The sequence below is a fragment of the Procambarus clarkii genome, chromosome 41 (genome assembly GCF_040958095.1).
Source record: "Procambarus clarkii isolate CNS0578487 chromosome 41, FALCON_Pclarkii_2.0, whole genome shotgun sequence".
Classification (NCBI taxonomy): Eukaryota; Metazoa; Arthropoda; class Malacostraca; order Decapoda; family Cambaridae; genus Procambarus; species Procambarus clarkii.
Genome location: NC_091190.1, coordinates 6,827,682 through 6,848,185, shown reverse-complemented (window position 1 = coordinate 6,848,185; position 20,504 = coordinate 6,827,682). Strand labels below are relative to the sequence as shown.

At 48.1% G+C, this 20,504-nt stretch overlaps 2 protein-coding genes across 2 annotated transcripts; one reads left to right on the top strand and one right to left on the bottom strand.

The window, feature by feature from the left end:
- Nucleotides 1-4,581: 4,581 nt before the first annotated feature.
- LOC138373068 (trichohyalin-like) lies at nt 4,582-11,163 on the top strand. The gene is made up of 5 exons (XM_069339094.1): nt 4,582-4,704; nt 4,879-5,238; nt 6,850-7,209; nt 8,821-9,180; nt 10,792-11,163. The coding sequence occupies exons 1-5, from the start codon at nt 4,582-4,584 to the stop codon at nt 11,161-11,163; spliced, it is 1,575 nt and encodes a 524-aa protein (XP_069195195.1).
- Nucleotides 11,164-13,351: 2,188 nt separating this feature from the next.
- On the bottom strand, nt 13,352-14,020 carry LOC138373067 (uncharacterized). The gene is made up of 2 exons (XM_069339093.1): nt 13,898-14,020; nt 13,352-13,723 (listed from the first exon to the last, which is right to left on the bottom strand). The coding sequence occupies exons 1-2, from the start codon at nt 14,018-14,020 to the stop codon at nt 13,352-13,354; spliced, it is 495 nt and encodes a 164-aa protein (XP_069195194.1).
- Between the last annotated feature and the right edge of the window lie 6,484 nt (nt 14,021-20,504).

The following is a 20,504-nucleotide window of genomic DNA, read 5'->3' as shown; positions in this document are numbered from 1 at the left end:
CTTCCTTTCGGACTATGTAATGCCCCGGCCACCTTTCAGAGAGCTGTCAACCGCGTCATCCAGGGCTTGGATAACACGTACGCCTATTTGGATGATATTGTCGTAGCATCCAACACCTGGAGCGAACATCTGCTCCAGCTGCAACGACTGTTCGCCAAGCTCCTGACAGCCGGCCTCACCATCAACCTGGGCAAGTCCACCTTCGCCAAAGGTAAAGTGCGTTATCTGGGTCATGTAATTGGGAGTGGCAGCCTAGCTCCATTAGACACACACACTCAAGCCATCCAGCATTATCCACAGCCTACCACCAGGAAGCAGCTCCTGCGCTTCCTTGGTCTTGCCTCCTACTACCGTAGGTTTGTGAGAAATTTTAGTACGGTAGCCACGCCATTAATCATTTTAACCAGTCCCAAGCAACGGTATAAGTGGAACATGCAGCAAACCGTTGCTTTCGAACAACTCAAATTCCTCCTCTGTCCTAATCCCATTCTCGCCTCGCCAGATATCACGAAGCCTTTCGTCCTTCATGTCCACTCCAGTGGTACCGGCGTTGGTGGTGTCCTGATGCAGCAACGAGGCGAGGAGGTTCTACCTGTCAGCTACTACAGCTACAAGTTGAAACCCCACCAGAGGAACTACAGCACTATTGAAAAGGAGCTACTATCCATCGTCCTGAATCTCCAGCACTTTGCTCCATACCTACAAGGTGCCAGGTCTACCACCATCTTCTCAGACCACAATCCTCTTCGCTTCTTACATCAAGCCCAATTCACTAACCAGCATCTTCTACGATGGGCTTTATATCTAAAAGATTTCAACCTGGAGATCCGCTATACCAGGGTTCTGACAACATCATAGCCGACGCCCTCTCCAGAGTTTATGAAGTAGAAGCAACTCCACCTATTACTCCACCACATGAGGACGTAACTTCTTCCAGAACCGCAGGCTTCGGGGGAGAGTTGTGACGATAATCTCTTTCAAGAGAGATTGAGCCTGCTCTTCCCTACATAAGTATGTCAATATACAAGAGACTATATACAAAATACGTTCACCAAGTATCGCCAAACGTTTTGCCCAGAGAGCAAATCGTACCCAGCACACCGTGACACCTGCTACCACCGCCGTTACCAGCTAACCACCAGCTCATCCTCTGCCTGCCTTTCGCTGATTGGCTGGTGACTCGTCGCCCCTGCCCTCCGCCTCCACCACAAGTCGACGTCTGGGCTGCAGTGCGGCAGTCTCGTTAGAATATCTCAGTGCTCCAAGCAGTTGACATCTCTCGCTGGTAGACTAAGCCTTGGCTTTCGTGTACTAAGGGAGGTGGCAGCTCGAAGCCAGTATTCCAGCACCACTTATATTTTATTTTGCTATCACTGTAACTTACTTGTCTTAACGTAACTTTTCATTTGCCAGTGATTATTCATATTATTTTGTTTGTTGACTTATCTTGCATTTTTATGTGATTACGTTTATTCATGTCTTGTTTTTCTAGAGTAATTAAAATTTCATTGTTTATATACTTGTGTTTTGTGTGTCTTCCCATTACCTTACCACAGACGAAAGGACCAACTTTTCTTTTTTTTCGATTATGTGACGAGGCCCTGCCCCTAGCTTTTGAAACAGCCGAACACCAACTCTTTACCGTCACTATATATATATATATATATATATATATATATATAATGTATGTATATATAAGGTCTTCCTGCACCAGGGCAGAATCTAGGATCCTGCCCCGGGGCAGTGACGATGGACAACCTGCTGCAGGAGCAAGGAACAATACCTCCCTCAATTTCATTTCAGCAGATAATCTGCTTGAAGCAGATTATCCCCCTCTTTTATTTCTCCCACGCCTGCTGTAAGAGTCATATCCACTTTACCCGAGCGTTCTCTACGTTGCGGGCAACAATTTGATATATGTGGGAGCGCGTAGTGTTTTTGCGGTGGCGAGAAATTCGTAAAAGACGTGTAATTTGGCCTGTGGTATAGGCCCTTTAGGACGCCAATATGGCGCCGGCCCCTCCGTTTTGCTGCCAAAACTGTGTGATGTCAGTGGCACCAGACTGGTCACTGACAATGACGTGGCACAGGGAGCAAATGAAAATCGCCCCTGACAAGTATGACGTCACGAAGGCAGGGGGGGTCCGGTCATCGCGCCGTGGTGGCGCCACCAGTCTGAGACAGCACGTCAAGGTGGTCGAACGTGCGACAGGGGATCCTGTCAGTTTGACAGGATCCCCCATCTCCGGAGGATTTACGCATCACCAGCGGTCTGCCAGCACTTGGTGAGGTCTTCCTTCGTTCATGTGTTGGACCGAAGAGGGAATCGACGGAATATTGAGCAACAAGTACTCCAGGGACAGGTGCTGTGCAAGAGGGAAGTCTAGACAGTGACGTCTGGGACGTCTGATAGCTTCAACAGTGATGACGTAGCGGCTGGGCCAATCCTCCGTGAGGAACCAGTCTGACACATCACGTCAAGGTGGACGGATGTGCGAAGGTTGGTCCTGTCAGTTTGACAGTTGTAACCCGCTCCCGGGGATTTTACGCGTCGCCCGTAATCTGCAAGTACGCTGTGAGGTCTTCCTTCATTCCATGTGTTGGACCCGAAGAGGGATTCGACGGAATATTGAGCAACAAGTGCTCCAGGGACAGGTGCTGTGCAAGAAGAAGTGAAGTCTGTGCAGTGACGTATGTGACGTTAGAGGCAGATCACCCATCTAGTGATGACATAGCGGCTGGGCCAGTCCACCGGGAAGCAGTGGGAGAAGAAAACTAATTGGGAATCAGGACGACTGCAGCCGAAAAGTAGGTTTGCAGACGTAGTTGCGAGGAGAAGTCGACGGCCAGGAGACCGACTCCAACCCTGCAAGACGTTGTGGAGGAGCACAGACCTGCGGAGGACAGAGCACAGTGATGACGCGTTTATTTTGGGATGTTGATTGGGTTCCTGGAGAGAGCATCAGTGTGTGTGTGGGGGCGTTCCCTACAACGAGTCGAGAGCCGGGACCAGGAGCTACAATTCAACTCTCACCGGAGGGCGAGTCCACATCAGTGAGGTGGAAGTAGGTGATTCTAGTTTCCCTCCCAATTCCCCTTTAGTCAGTTATATTTAGCCAGAGTATCTTATATGTCGTGAGCAAGGCTCACCGAGTCTATGTCACAGTAAGGCACAGTTGTGCAGAGTGAGGCTGGACAGAGCTCTCACGATATTTATATATGTGGTGTGTGTAGGCACCTGGGATTATTGAGGAATTTACTGTGCCGTTGATGATTTCTTTCATGTGACCTTAATATGATAACTTATGTCAGAGAATATAAATATAAGTGTACCAGTTATTGGTGTTAGGCTGTATGCCCAGTATTTATCTTATTATTATTGATATTGATGAATTGATCCATATATATATATTGGTGTGTTGAATAAAATTTTCATGTGTGCAGTGATTAATTGTGTTATTGCCTTCGAAAGGAATTACTGAATCTAAGGACAGTACTGTGGTTAATTGCATCCATTATCATTATTATGAGTTGCCGTGTGTAATGCCATTATAGTGAAATATTATGTTAATTGCTGTAGAAATGAGTTATTGAACTTGAGATCAGTGTGGTGATTCATTGCGTTCTATTGCCATTATAGAAAATATTGTGTTGATGACAAACATAGTGATCCCTGCAAATTTAAAGAAATAGGCACTTTACGCCAAAGAAACAAGTACATAAGTATTCACATGGTGAGGGAGGTCGCCCAGCTGACATTGACAAGAGGGGGAGTGTTGCCCTCTAGACGAGCCCTGGTTCTATGAAGAGAGAGTGACTTTCTGCATGTACTTGATGTTTCGTTGTTGATACGGATATAATACCTTGAAGCTTTTAAGTAAAATACAAAATACCTTCGTGTTTGTATTATCCCTCCATATATCTTGTTGCTATAGAACAGTTCCAAAGAGTGAGAGTATTAGAGACATATACCTGCCTGTGACCAGATTTAATGAGTGAGCTCTCTGCCACTAGTACCACAATACCATTGATGTGTTACTGGACACGGGAAATACCAGTTGGCGACCTTGCAGTTAGTAGTAGAGCCCTTGTTGGGGCGGGCACACGGTTAGGAAAGAGCATCTGTGTTCTCACTCGTCTTTGGCTTTAAAGACCGGCTGGAGATTGACTGGGATACTCTCCTGGCGAACAGTGGCGCCACGAGGATTGAGTGAAGACCCGCAGGGCTACGGTCAGTAACAGTTATCGCTAATACTAGTGGGTGGTGTCTATGTAGAGAGAGAGACACCCCGACGTTGGCGACCGCTGACAGGATATTAAGTACAGTCATTTATACTTATACTTATACTTACAACTAAGGTAAACCCCGACGTTGGCGATCTTGCCAGGTGTCCGGGATAAAGATCTTGTATGCACTGTTACCTACCCCCTCGCACTCCCCGACATTGGCGACCTTGCCAGGGTTACGATCAGGATAACGATCAAGGTAATGGTCAGGATAACGATCAAGAAAAAGGTTGCAATTGTGGTACTTTACAGTGGTATTAGGTATCAGGTACAGGCTATCACTCGTAGCACAAGATGGAGGATGATAAGGTAGCAAGGTTCATTGACACTAGAGATGAGCAGATGCTGGAGGATTGCACCAAGGCACAGCTGCAATCGATAGCCGACCCCTGTGGGATAAAATTGAGATCTTCCAAAGTGGGAGAGAGAAGGCTTGAGATCATGGCACAGCTCAGGACACGAGATGAGGCTTTGGGGGAGGAACGGCCACAGACACCTGCCAGTTTGGGAGAACATTTGAGCATTGGTGGAAGCAGCAGGGGATCCAGCGGCAGCAGGCGCAGCGTCAAGCTGGAGATATTGAAGCTGCAGCTGGAGGCACAGCTGCACCGGGAAGAGCGAGAGGCACAGCTGCGCAGGGAAGAGCGAGAAGCAGAAGCACAACTGAAACGTGAGGAGCAGGAGCGAGAGGCACAACTTAAACGTGAAGAGCAGGAGCGAGAGGCACAACTGAAACATGAAGAGCAGGAGCGAGAGGCACAGCTGAAACGGGAAGAGCGAGAGGCACAGCTGAAACGGGAAGAGCGAGAGGCACAGCTGCGCAAGGAAGAGCGTGAGCACGAGGCACAGCTGAGGCGTGAAGAAGCACAGCTGAGACGGGAGGAGCGGGAGCTAGAAGCTAAGCTGAAACAGCAAGAGGTCGAAGCACCGCCACAGCAGGAAGACCGCCGAGTGAGAGAGTGAGATTTGCCGGTCTTTGTACCAAACGAAGCTGAAGGTTTCTTTGACCACTTCGAGAGGGTCGCTACATTAAAGAAGTGGCCGAGAGCAGAGTGGGCGGAGCTGGTTCAGAGTAGGCTCACCGGTGAAGCTCGCAAAGCCTACAACATGCTCGACCTCAGGGAGTGTACCAACTACGATGCTGTGAAGAGAGCTGTGCTTCACTCTTTCAAACTGAAGCCGGAATGTTACAGGAAACGTTTTAGGGAATATACCCTGCCGTGTGTAATGCCATTATAGTGAAATATTATGTTAATTGCTGTAGAAATGAGTTATTGAACTTGAGATCAGTGTGGTGATTCATTGCGTTCTATTGCCATTATAGAAAATATTGTGTTGATGACAAACATAGTGATCCCTGCAAATTTAAAGAAATAGGCACTTTACGCCAAAGAAACAAGTACATAAGTATTCACATGGTGAGGGAGGTCGCCCAGCTGACATTGACAAGAGGGGGAGTGTTGCCCTCTAGACGAGCCCTGGTTCTATGAAGAGAGAGTGACTTTCTGCATGTACTTGATGTTTCGTTGTTGATACGGATATAATACCTTGAAGCTTTTAAGTAAAATACAAAATACCTTCGTGTTTGTATTATCCCTCCATATATCTTGTTGCTATAGAACAGTTCCAAAGAGTGAGAGTATTAGAGACATATACCTGCCTGTGACCAGATTTAATGAGTGAGCTCTCTGCCACTAGTACCACAATACCATTGATGTGTTACTGGACACGGGAAATACCAGTTGGCGACCTTGCAGTTAGTAGTAGAGCCCTTGTTGGGGCGGGCACACGGTTAGGAAAGAGCATCTGTGTTCTCACTCGTCTTTGGCTTTAAAGACCGGCTGGAGATTGACTGGGATACTCTCCTGGCGAACAGTGGCGCCACGAGGATTGAGTGAAGACCCGCAGGGCTACGGTCAGTAACAGTTATCGCTAATACTAGTGGGTGGTGTCTATGTAGAGAGAGAGACACCCCGACGTTGGCGACCGCTGACAGGATATTAAGTACAGTCATTTATACTTATACTTATACTTACAACTAAGGTAAACCCCGACGTTGGCGATCTTGCCAGGTGTCCGGGATAAAGATCTTGTATGCACTGTTACCTACCCCCTCGCACTCCCCGACATTGGCGACCTTGCCAGGGTTACGATCAGGATAACGATCAAGGTAATGGTCAGGATAACGATCAAGAAAAAGGTTGCAATTGTGGTACTTTACAGTGGTATTAGGTATCAGGTACAGGCTATCACTCGTAGCACAAGATGGAGGATGATAAGGTAGCAAGGTTCATTGACACTAGAGATGAGCAGATGCTGGAGGATTGCACCAAGGCACAGCTGCAATCGATAGCCGACCCCTGTGGGATAAAATTGAGATCTTCCAAAGTGGGAGAGAGAAGGCTTGAGATCATGGCACAGCTCAGGACACGAGATGAGGCTTTGGGGGAGGAACGGCCACAGACACCTGCCAGTTTGGGAGAACATTTGAGCATTGGTGGAAGCAGCAGGGGATCCAGCGGCAGCAGGCGCAGCGTCAAGCTGGAGATATTGAAGCTGCAGCTGGAGGCACAGCTGCACCGGGAAGAGCGAGAGGCACAGCTGCGCAGGGAAGAGCGAGAAGCAGAAGCACAACTGAAACGTGAGGAGCAGGAGCGAGAGGCACAACTTAAACGTGAAGAGCAGGAGCGAGAGGCACAACTGAAACATGAAGAGCAGGAGCGAGAGGCACAGCTGAAACGGGAAGAGCGAGAGGCACAGCTGAAACGGGAAGAGCGAGAGGCACAGCTGCGCAAGGAAGAGCGTGAGCACGAGGCACAGCTGAGGCGTGAAGAAGCACAGCTGAGACGGGAGGAGCGGGAGCTAGAAGCTAAGCTGAAACAGCAAGAGGTCGAAGCACCGCCACAGCAGGAAGACCGCCGAGTGAGAGAGTGAGATTTGCCGGTCTTTGTACCAAACGAAGCTGAAGGTTTCTTTGACCACTTCGAGAGGGTCGCTACATTAAAGAAGTGGCCGAGAGCAGAGTGGGCGGAGCTGGTTCAGAGTAGGCTCACCGGTGAAGCTCGCAAAGCCTACAACATGCTCGACCTCAGGGAGTGTACCAACTACGATGCTGTGAAGAGAGCTGTGCTTCACTCTTTCAAACTGAAGCCGGAATGTTACAGGAAACGTTTTAGGGAATATACCCTGCCGTGTGTAATGCCATTATAGTGAAATATTATGTTAATTGCTGTAGAAATGAGTTATTGAACTTGAGATCAGTGTGGTGATTCATTGCGTTCTATTGCCATTATAGAAAATATTGTGTTGATGACAAACATAGTGATCCCTGCAAATTTAAAGAAATAGGCACTTTACGCCAAAGAAACAAGTACATAAGTATTCACATGGTGAGGGAGGTCGCCCAGCTGACATTGACAAGAGGGGGAGTGTTGCCCTCTAGACGAGCCCTGGTTCTATGAAGAGAGAGTGACTTTCTGCATGTACTTGATGTTTCGTTGTTGATACGGATATAATACCTTGAAGCTTTTAAGTAAAATACAAAATACCTTCGTGTTTGTATTATCCCTCCATATATCTTGTTGCTATAGAACAGTTCCAAAGAGTGAGAGTATTAGAGACATATACCTGCCTGTGACCAGATTTAATGAGTGAGCTCTCTGCCACTAGTACCACAATACCATTGATGTGTTACTGGACACGGGAAATACCAGTTGGCGACCTTGCAGTTAGTAGTAGAGCCCTTGTTGGGGCGGGCACACGGTTAGGAAAGAGCATCTGTGTTCTCACTCGTCTTTGGCTTTAAAGACCGGCTGGAGATTGACTGGGATACTCTCCTGGCGAACAGTGGCGCCACGAGGATTGAGTGAAGACCCGCAGGGCTACGGTCAGTAACAGTTATCGCTAATACTAGTGGGTGGTGTCTATGTAGAGAGAGAGACACCCCGACGTTGGCGACCGCTGACAGGATATTAAGTACAGTCATTTATACTTATACTTATACTTACAACTAAGGTAAACCCCGACGTTGGCGATCTTGCCAGGTGTCCGGGATAAAGATCTTGTATGCACTGTTACCTACCCCCTCGCACTCCCCGACATTGGCGACCTTGCCAGGGTTACGATCAGGATAACGATCAAGGTAATGGTCAGGATAACGATCAAGAAAAAGGTTGCAATTGTGGTACTTTACAGTGGTATTAGGTATCAGGTACAGGCTATCACTCGTAGCACAAGATGGAGGATGATAAGGTAGCAAGGTTCATTGACACTAGAGATGAGCAGATGCTGGAGGATTGCACCAAGGCACAGCTGCAATCGATAGCCGACCCCTGTGGGATAAAATTGAGATCTTCCAAAGTGGGAGAGAGAAGGCTTGAGATCATGGCACAGCTCAGGACACGAGATGAGGCTTTGGGGGAGGAACGGCCACAGACACCTGCCAGTTTGGGAGAACATTTGAGCATTGGTGGAAGCAGCAGGGGATCCAGCGGCAGCAGGCGCAGCGTCAAGCTGGAGATATTGAAGCTGCAGCTGGAGGCACAGCTGCACCGGGAAGAGCGAGAGGCACAGCTGCGCAGGGAAGAGCGAGAAGCAGAAGCACAACTGAAACGTGAGGAGCAGGAGCGAGAGGCACAACTTAAACGTGAAGAGCAGGAGCGAGAGGCACAACTGAAACATGAAGAGCAGGAGCGAGAGGCACAGCTGAAACGGGAAGAGCGAGAGGCACAGCTGAAACGGGAAGAGCGAGAGGCACAGCTGCGCAAGGAAGAGCGTGAGCACGAGGCACAGCTGAGGCGTGAAGAAGCACAGCTGAGACGGGAGGAGCGGGAGCTAGAAGCTAAGCTGAAACAGCAAGAGGTCGAAGCACCGCCACAGCAGGAAGACCGCCGAGTGAGAGAGTGAGATTTGCCGGTCTTTGTACCAAACGAAGCTGAAGGTTTCTTTGACCACTTCGAGAGGGTCGCTACATTAAAGAAGTGGCCGAGAGCAGAGTGGGCGGAGCTGGTTCAGAGTAGGCTCACCGGTGAAGCTCGCAAAGCCTACAACATGCTCGACCTCAGGGAGTGTACCAACTACGATGCTGTGAAGAGAGCTGTGCTTCACTCTTTCAAACTGAAGCCGGAATGTTACAGGAAACGTTTTAGGGAATATACCCTGCCGTGTGTAATGCCATTATAGTGAAATATTATGTTAATTGCTGTAGAAATGAGTTATTGAACTTGAGATCAGTGTGGTGATTCATTGCGTTCTATTGCCATTATAGAAAATATTGTGTTGATGACAAACATAGTGATCCCTGCAAATTTAAAGAAATAGGCACTTTACGCCAAAGAAACAAGTACATAAGTATTCACATGGTGAGGGAGGTCGCCCAGCTGACATTGACAAGAGGGGGAGTGTTGCCCTCTAGACGAGCCCTGGTTCTATGAAGAGAGAGTGACTTTCTGCATGTACTTGATGTTTCGTTGTTGATACGGATATAATACCTTGAAGCTTTTAAGTAAAATACAAAATACCTTCGTGTTTGTATTATCCCTCCATATATCTTGTTGCTATAGAACAGTTCCAAAGAGTGAGAGTATTAGAGACATATACCTGCCTGTGACCAGATTTAATGAGTGAGCTCTCTGCCACTAGTACCACAATACCATTGATGTGTTACTGGACACGGGAAATACCAGTTGGCGACCTTGCAGTTAGTAGTAGAGCCCTTGTTGGGGCGGGCACACGGTTAGGAAAGAGCATCTGTGTTCTCACTCGTCTTTGGCTTTAAAGACCGGCTGGAGATTGACTGGGATACTCTCCTGGCGAACAGTGGCGCCACGAGGATTGAGTGAAGACCCGCAGGGCTACGGTCAGTAACAGTTATCGCTAATACTAGTGGGTGGTGTCTATGTAGAGAGAGAGACACCCCGACGTTGGCGACCGCTGACAGGATATTAAGTACAGTCATTTATACTTATACTTATACTTACAACTAAGGTAAACCCCGACGTTGGCGATCTTGCCAGGTGTCCGGGATAAAGATCTTGTATGCACTGTTACCTACCCCCTCGCACTCCCCGACATTGGCGACCTTGCCAGGGTTACGATCAGGATAACGATCAAGGTAATGGTCAGGATAACGATCAAGAAAAAGGTTGCAATTGTGGTACTTTACAGTGGTATTAGGTATCAGGTACAGGCTATCACTCGTAGCACAAGATGGAGGATGATAAGGTAGCAAGGTTCATTGACACTAGAGATGAGCAGATGCTGGAGGATTGCACCAAGGCACAGCTGCAATCGATAGCCGACCCCTGTGGGATAAAATTGAGATCTTCCAAAGTGGGAGAGAGAAGGCTTGAGATCATGGCACAGCTCAGGACACGAGATGAGGCTTTGGGGGAGGAACGGCCACAGACACCTGCCAGTTTGGGAGAACATTTGAGCATTGGTGGAAGCAGCAGGGGATCCAGCGGCAGCAGGCGCAGCGTCAAGCTGGAGATATTGAAGCTGCAGCTGGAGGCACAGCTGCACCGGGAAGAGCGAGAGGCACAGCTGCGCAGGGAAGAGCGAGAAGCAGAAGCACAACTGAAACGTGAGGAGCAGGAGCGAGAGGCACAACTTAAACGTGAAGAGCAGGAGCGAGAGGCACAACTGAAACATGAAGAGCAGGAGCGAGAGGCACAGCTGAAACGGGAAGAGCGAGAGGCACAGCTGAAACGGGAAGAGCGAGAGGCACAGCTGCGCAAGGAAGAGCGTGAGCACGAGGCACAGCTGAGGCGTGAAGAAGCACAGCTGAGACGGGAGGAGCGGGAGCTAGAAGCTAAGCTGAAACAGCAAGAGGTCGAAGCACCGCCACAGCAGGAAGACCGCCGAGTGAGAGAGTGAGATTTGCCGGTCTTTGTACCAAACGAAGCTGAAGGTTTCTTTGACCACTTCGAGAGGGTCGCTACATTAAAGAAGTGGCCGAGAGCAGAGTGGGCGGAGCTGGTTCAGAGTAGGCTCACCGGTGAAGCTCGCAAAGCCTACAACATGCTCGACCTCAGGGAGTGTACCAACTACGATGCTGTGAAGAGAGCTGTGCTTCACTCTTTCAAACTGAAGCCGGAATGTTACAGGAAACGTTTTAGGGAATATACCCTGCCGTGTGTAATGCCATTATAGTGAAATATTATGTTAATTGCTGTAGAAATGAGTTATTGAACTTGAGATCAGTGTGGTGATTCATTGCGTTCTATTGCCATTATAGAAAATATTGTGTTGATGACAAACATAGTGATCCCTGCAAATTTAAAGAAATAGGCACTTTACGCCAAAGAAACAAGTACATAAGTATTCACATGGTGAGGGAGGTCGCCCAGCTGACATTGACAAGAGGGGGAGTGTTGCCCTCTAGACGAGCCCTGGTTCTATGAAGAGAGAGTGACTTTCTGCATGTACTTGATGTTTCGTTGTTGATACGGATATAATACCTTGAAGCTTTTAAGTAAAAAAGGTCAAAGAGGATTAAGCGGTCAGAGAATAAGGATGAAAGATTAAAGAAAAGCCTCATGAACACACAATATATGAATATACAATTATAATGAGACATTGTAAGCCTCTCTATCAGAGTTGTTTCTTAAACTGTTGTGCAATATTATAACTTAAAAATGGATCAAGTTTGTACATTCCAGTACTAACATTAAGAAGATTTGGACACTGACTGATTAGAGCAGACTCAATCAAATTCCGTTCCACGAAATCCCCACAATTGGTAATGGTTTTTGCCCCATTCCAGTTAATATTGTGATCGCATAAACTCGTATGTAGATACAATGCATTAGACGTTTGGGCAGTTCTTATACTATAAGCATGTTGTGACAACCGCAATTGTAAGGACTTTCCTGTTTGTCCAAGGTACACAGAATCACAATCATTGCAGGGAATCGAATACACACAACCTGCTGTATCAGGGGAGTTTTTTATTAAATTGGATTTGATCGTACTATTAGTAAACACCAAATTTATATTAAGTTTCTTAAAAATCAGAGACAATTTGATTGAGTCTGCTCAATCTGAGGCTCAATCTAAAATCTGCCCCAGTGTCTCTCAGTATCTTCACCGAAATGGGGTCTGCCTCCCCCATCCTTACGGTTCCCTCACACACGAATGGGTGAACTCTTTTCTCCCCACTCAGTACGGGTTCATCCCGCACCCTCTCGGCCATCTGGTCCTCGACCCTCACGAAAGCAACGTTCCCCCGCTGCTTAGGGCGTTTGCATTCCCGCGAGAAGTGTCCAAATCCCCCACAATTGTAGCAGCGGAACTTCCCCGGCGGTGACCATCCACCACCGCCCGCCCTGGCAACGCCTCCAGAGGCTGTCGCTCCGTGGGTCTTCCTCGCGCCTTCCGTTGTCTCCGTTTCAGCAACAGCTCCTGAACTCTCAGCTAGGGACTTCTTTACCAGCTCCACAGCACTCTTTGATCCTCTACTGTCTCCACTCGAGAGGTGGGACTTGGGAGAACTCGCTCCTGTCCTCCATCCGTCCGTTCTTCTATAACTTCTCCCATATCCGGAGTATACTGGCGGTCGGTGCTGTCCCTCTCGGCGTGGTCGCAAAGCTTCTTCCAGCATGTCAGCTCTGTCGGCCGCGGACCTCAGGTCCTTTATGTCCGCCTCCTTTACACTAATCATGATCTCAGGAGAGAGCACGGACATAAACTTCTCCATGACCATTAGCCTCTTGACATCTTCAGCCGACTTCGCTCCTTCAGACTCCAGCCACTTCAGGAATTTTCTCTCCATGTCCCCCGCCGTCTCTGCATAAGATTTTCTTGGCAAACGGGTACATTCCCTAAAACGTTTCCTGTAACATTCCGGCTTCAGTTTGAAAGAGTGAAGCACAGCTCTCTTCACAGCATCGTAGTTGGTACACTCCCTGAGGTCGAGCATGTTGTAGGCTTTGCGAGCTTCACCGGTGAGCCTACTCTGAACCAGCTCCGCCCACTCTGCTCTCGGCCACTTCTTTAATGTAGCGACCCTCTCGAAGTGGTCAAAGAAACCTTCAGCTTCGTTTGGTACAAAGACCGGCAAATCTCACTCTCTCACTCGGCGGTCTTCCTGCTGTGGCGGTGCTTCGACCTCTTGCTGTTTCAGCTTAGCTTCTAGCTCCCGCTCCTCCCGTCTCAGCTGTGCTTCTTCACGCCTCAGCTGTGCCTCGTGCTCACGCTCTTCCTTGCGCAGCTGTGCCTCTCGCTCTTCCCGTTTCAGCTGTGCCTCTCGCTCTTCCCGTTTCAGCTGTGCCTCTCGCTCCTGCTCTTCATGTTTCAGTTGTGCCTCTCGCTCCTGCTCTTCACGTTTAAGTTGTGCCTCTCGCTCCTGCTCCTCACGTTTCAGTTGTGCTTCTGCTTCTCGCTCTTCCCTGCGCAGCTGTGCCTCTCGCTCTTCCCGGTGCAGCTGTGCCTCCAGCTGCAGCTTCAATATCTCCAGCTTGACGCTGCGCCTGCTGCCGCTGGATCCCCTGCTGCTTCCACCAATGCTCAAATGTTCTCCCAAACTGGCAGGTGTCTGTGGCCGTTCCTCCCCCAAAGCCTCATCTCGTGTCCTGAGCTGTGCCATGATCTCAAGCCTTCTCTCTCCCACTTTGGAAGATCTCAATTTTATCCCACAGGGGTCGGCTATCGATTGCAGCTGTGCCTTGGTGCAATCCTCCAGCATCTGCTCATCTCTAGTGTCAATGAACCTTGCTACCTTATCATCCTCCATCTTGTGCTACGAGTGATAGCCTGTACCTGATACCTAATACCACTGTAAAGTACCACAATTGCAACCTTTTTCTTGATCGTTATCCTGACCATTACCTTGATCGTTATCCTGATCGTAACCCTGGCAAGGTCGCCAATGTCGGGGAGTGCGAGGGGGTAGGTAACAGTGCATACAAGATCTTTATCCCGGACACCTGGCAAGATCGCCAACGTCGGGGTTTACCTTAGTTGTAAGTATAAGTATAAGTATAAATGACTGTACTTAATATCCTGTCAGCGGTCGCCAACGTCGGGGTGTCTCTCTCTCTACATAGACACCACCCACTAGTATTAGCGATAACTGTTACTGACCGTAGCCCTGCGGGTCTTCACTCAATCCTCGTGGCGCCACTGTTCGCCAGGAGAGTATCCCAGTCAATCTCCAGCCGGTCTTTAAAGCCAAAGACGAGTGAGAACACAGATGCTCTTTCCTAACCGTGTGCCCGCCCCAACAAGGGCTCTACTACTAACTGCAAGGTCGCCAACTGGTATTTCCCGTGTCCAGTAACACATCAATGGTATTGTGGTACTAGTGGCAGAGAGCTCACTCATTAAATCTGGTCACAGGCAGGTATATGTCTCTAATACTCTCACTCTTTGGAACTGTTCTATAGCAACAAGATATATGGAGGGATAATACAAACACGAAGGTATTTTGTATTTTACTTAAAAGCTTCAAGGTATTATATCCGTATCAACAACGAAACATCAAGTACATGCAGAAAGTCACTCTCTCTTCATAGAACCAGGGCTCGTCTAGAGGGCAACACTCCCCCTCTTGTCAATGTCAGCTGGGCGACCTCCCTCACCATGTGAATACTTATGTACTTGTTTCTTTGGCGTAAAGTGCCTATTTCTTTAAATTTGCAGGGATCACTATGTTTGTCATCAACACAATATTTTCTATAATGGCAATAGAACGCAATGAATCACCACACTGATCTCAAGTTCAATAACTCATTTCTACAGCAATTAACATATTATTTCACTATAATGGCATTACACACGGCAACTCATAATAATGATAATGGATGCAATTAACCACAGTACTGTCCTTAGATTCAGTAATTCCTTTCGAAGGCAATAACACAATTAATCACTGCACACATGAAAATTTTATTCAACACACCAATATATATATATGGATCAATTCATCAATATCAATAATAATAAGATAAATACTGGGCATACAGCCTAACACCAATAACTGGTACACTTATATTTATATTCTCTGACATAAGTTATCATATTAAGGTCACATGAAAGAAATCATCAACGGCACAGTAAATTCCTCAATAATCCCAGGTGCCTACACACACCACATATATAAATATCGTGAGAGCTCTGTCCAGCCTCACTCTGCACAACTGTGCCTTACTGTGACATAGACTCGGTGAGCCTTGCTCACGACATATAAGATACTCTGGCTAAATATAACTGACTAAAGGGGAATTGGGAGGGAAACTAGAATCACCTACTTCCACCTCACTGATGTGGACTCGCCCTCCGGTGAGAGTTGAATTGTAGCTCCTGGTCCCGGCTCTCGACTCGTTGTAGGGAACGCCCCCACACACACACTGATGCTCTCTCCAGGAACCCAATCAACATCCCAAAATAAACGCGTCATCACTGTGCTCTGTCCTCCGCAGGTCTGTGCTCCTCCACAACGTCTTGCAGGGTTGGAGTCGGTCTCCTAGCCGTCGACTTCTCCTCGCAACTACGTCTGCAAACCTACTTTTCGGCTGCAGTCGTCCTGATTCCCAATTAGTTTTCTTCTCCCACTGCTTCCCGGTGGACTGGCCCAGCCGCTATGTCATCACTAGATGGGTGATCTGCCTCTAACGTCACATACGTCACTGCACAGACTTCACTTCTTCTTGCACAGCACCTGTCCCTGGAGCACTTGTTGCTCAATATTCCGTCGATTCCCTCTTCGGGTCCAACACATGGAATGAAGGAAGACCTCACAGCGTACTTGCAGATTACGGGTGACGCGTAAAATCCCCGGGAGCGGGTTACAACTGTCAAACTGACAGGACCAACCTTCGCACATCCGTCCACCTTGACGTGATGTGTCAGACTGGTTCCTCACGGAGGATTGGCCCAGCCGCTACGTCATCACTGTTGAAGCTATCAGACGTCCCAGACGTCACTGTCTAGACTTCCCTCTTGCACAGCACCTGTCCCTGGAGTACTTGTTGCTCAATATTCCGTCGATTCCCTCTTCGGTCCAACACATGAACGAAGGAAGACCTCACCAAGTGCTGGCAGACCGCTGGTGATGCGTAAATCCTCCGGAGATGGGGGATCCTGTCAAACTGACAGGATCCCCTGTCGCACGTTCGACCACCTTGACGTGCTGTCTCAGACTGGTGGCGCCACCACGGCGCGATGACCGGACCCCCCCTGCCTTCGTGACGTCATACTTGTCAGGGGCGATTTTCATTTGCTCCCTGTGCCACGTCATTGTCAGTGACCAGTCTGGTGCCACTGACATCACACAGTTTTGGCAGCAAAACGGAGGGGCCGGCGCCATATTGGCGTCCTAAAGGGCCTATACCACAGGCCAAATTACACGTCTTTTACGAATTTCTCGCCACCGCAAAAACACTACGCGCTCCCACATATATCAAATTGTTGCCCGCAACGTAGAGAACGCTCGGGTAAAGTGGATATGACTCTTACAGCAGGCGTGGGAGAAATAAAAGAGGGGGATAATCTGCTTCAAGCAGATTATCTGCTGAAATGAAATTGAGGGAGGTATTGTTCCTTGCTCCTGCAGCAGGTTGTCCATCGTCACTGCCCCGGGGCAGGATCCTAGATTCTGCCCTGGTGCAGGAAGACCTTATATATACATACATTATATAAAATATATATATATATATATATATATATATATATATATATATATATATAGTGACGGTAAAGAGTTGGTGTTCGGCTGTTTCAAAAGCTAGGGGCAGGGCCTCGTCACATAATCGAAAAAAAAGAAAAGTTGGTCCTTTCGTCTGTGGTAAGGTAATGGGAAGACACACAAAACACAAGTATATAAACAATGAAATTTTAATTACTCTAGAAAAACAAGACATGAATAAACGTAATCACATAAAAATGCAAGATAAGTCAACAAACAAAATAATATGAATAATCACTGGCAAATGAAAAGTTACGTTAAGACAAGTAAGTTACAGTGATAGCAAAATAAAATATAAGTGGTGCTGGAATACTGGCTTCGAGCTGCCACCTCCCTTAGTACACGAAAGCCAAGGCTTAGTCTACCAGCGAGAGATGTCAACTGCTTGGAGCACTGAGATATTCTAACGAGACTGCCGCACTGCAGCCCAGACGTCGACTTGTGGTGGAGGCGGAGGGCAGGGGCGACGAGTCACCAGCCAATCAGCGAAAGGCAGGCAGAGGATGAGCTGGTGGTTAGCTGGTAACGGCGGTGGTAGCAGGTGTCACGGTGTGCTGGGTACGATTTGCTCTCTGGGCAAAACGTTTGGCGATACTTGGTGAACGTATTTTGTATATAGTCTCTTGTATATTGACATACTTATGTAGGGAAGAGCAGGCTCAATCTCTCTTGAAAGAGATTATCGTCACAACTCTCCCCCGAAGCCTGCGGTTCTGGAAGAAGTTACGTCCTCATGTGGTGGAGTAATAGGTGGAGTTGCTTCTACTTCATAAACTCTGGAGAGGGCGTCGGCTATGATGTTGTCAGAACCCTGGTATAGCGGATCTCCAGGTTGAAATCTTTTAGATATAAAGCCCATCGTAGAAGACGCTGGTTAGTGAATTGGGCTTGATGTAAGAAGCGAAGAGGATTGTGGTCTGAGAAGATGGTGGTAGACCTGGCACCTTGTAGGTATGGAGCAAAGTGCTGGAGATTCAGGACGATGGATAGTAGCTCCTTTTCAATAGTGCTGTAGTTCCTCTGGTGGGGTTTCAACTTGTAGCTGTAGTAGCTGACAGGTAGAACCTCCTCGCCTCGTTGCTGCATCAGGACACCACCAACGCCGGTACCACTGGAGTGGACATGAAGGACGAAAGGCTTCGTGATATCTGGCGAGGCGAGAATGGGATTAGGACAGAGGAGGAATTTGAGTTGTTCGAAAGCAACGGTTTGCTGCATGTTCCACTTATACCGTTGCTTGGGACTGGTTAAAATGATTAATGGCGTGGCTACCGTACTAAAATTTCTCACAAACCTACGGTAGTAGGAGGCAAGACCAAGGAAGCGCAGGAGCTGCTTCCTGGTGGTAGGCTGTGGATAATGCTGGATGGCTTGAGTGTGTGTGTCTAATGGAGCTAGGCTGCCACTCCCAATTACATGACCCAGATAACGCACTTTACCTTTGGCGAAGGTGGACTTGCCCAGGTTGATGGTGAGGCCGGCTGTCAGGAGCTTGGCGAACAGTCGTTGCAGCTGGAGCAGATGTTCGCTCCAGGTGTTGGATGCTACGACAATATCATCCAAATAGGCGTACGTGTTATCCAAGCCCTGGATGACGCGGTTGACAGCTCTCTGAAAGGTGGCCGGGGCATTACATAGTCCGAAAGGAAGGCGTTCATATCTGAAAAGTCCAAAGGGAGTGATAAAGGCAGATATTTCTTTGGCTCGCTCTGTTAGACACACTTGGTAATACCCCTTAAGCAAGTCCACTTGGGACAAGTACTGGGCATTACCAATGGCGTCAAGAATGTCATCTATCCTTGGCAAGGGGTATGCATCCTTGACAGTCACATTATTTAACTTACGGTAATCAGTGCAGAGTCTCACCTTACCTTGGGGTTTTGGCACCAAGATACAGGGTGAGGCCCAGGGGGACTCACAAGGTGTAGCCAGTCCATGATCCAAGAGGTACTGCACCTCAGCACGCATGACGTCCTTCTTGCTAGGGCTGATTCGGTAGAAGGGTTGACGAATCGGCCGGGTGTCAGGGAGCAGTTGGATGTCGTGCTGGGTAACATTACACTCTTGGGGATCATCTCGGAACAACTCTTGATGTTCTTTGAAGATCTTGACGAGAGGTGCACTATGATTGTCCTGAAAATAGTTGGGAAGATCAGTAAGGATTTCCGAATTAGAAAGCGCTGACTCCTTGTCAGTGCTTTCGGGAGGAGAAGCAGGGAAGGTCTCACTGTGGATGTATGGCTCTCTAAATGAAGAGTAATTAGTCATGACAGTGGGAGGAGTACCGTTATATAGCTTCAGGAGGTTGACGTGGCACAACTGGGTCTTCCGCCGCCTATCTGGAGTCTCTAGAACGTAGTTATGGTTGTTTCTGCACTCCTTGATGCGGTAGGGTCCTGAAAACCTGTTTTGTAAAGGAGAACCTGGGATAGGGAAATAAGCAAGTACGAAGTCTCCCGGCTTAAATTTCCTTACTTTGCTGGTCTGGTCGTAATGAGTCTTCATCCTCTCCTGTGCTTTCAATAGATTATCTTGGGCAAAACTGTGGACTCTCTAGAATGTGTTGTAGGTTTTGAAGAAACTGGGGCACATTCTGATGCTCACTGAAGGTGGCATCACGTAGAGTCTTTGAAAGCCTTGAGAGGAGTACGGCACTTACGTCCGTAGAGCATCTCATAAGGAGATACTCCTAGGGACTCATTGGGAAGACTTCTATAGATACATAATATTAGGTCGATTTGCTTATCCCAATCCTTAGAGGTTTCATTACAAAACTTCTTCAGGAGTGCTTTAATAGTCTGATGACTACGCTCAAGAGAACCCTGTGAAGCAGGATGATAGGGGCTGGACAATACCTGTTTGATGTTTAATTCCTCCAGTGTCCTCTTGAAGAGATCACTGGTGAAGTTGGTGCCACAGTCGCTCTGAACCTCCCTTGGAAATCCATACTGGGTGAAGATCTTCAATAAGTGTTTCACAACCGTAGCAGCCGTAATGTTCTTTACTGGAACTGCTATGGGGAATCTGGTGGTAGGACACAGGATGGTTAAGATATAGGCGTTACCGGAACTGGTCCGAGGTAAAGGACCAACACAGTCTATAATAAGTCTGTGGAAAGGTTCCGCAGGCACCTGTATGGGAATCAGTGGCGCTCTGGGAATAGAGATGTTCGGTTTACCTGCCATCTGACATGTATGACACTGTTTGACGTACTGTTTGACGCTATTTACCATACCTGGCCAGTAGTAGTCTTGACGGATTCCATGGTAAGTCTTGTTAAATCCGTAGTGGGAGAGTGCTCCTTGGGCCAGGTGTAGAATAGTGGGCCGCAGGCTGGCAGGAATCACTAGTTGTTCGACGTTGGCCCAATCGTCCTCCTCCTTCAGTTTACTGGGTCTATATCTGCGGTAGAGCAACTCGTTCTCTAGGAAGAACCCAGGAATACTGTCGGGTTGAGTCTCAGCCTGGAAAAATAATGGTGTCAAGGTAAGATCTTCCCTCTGTAACTTACGGAACTCCAACTTGGTCAGAT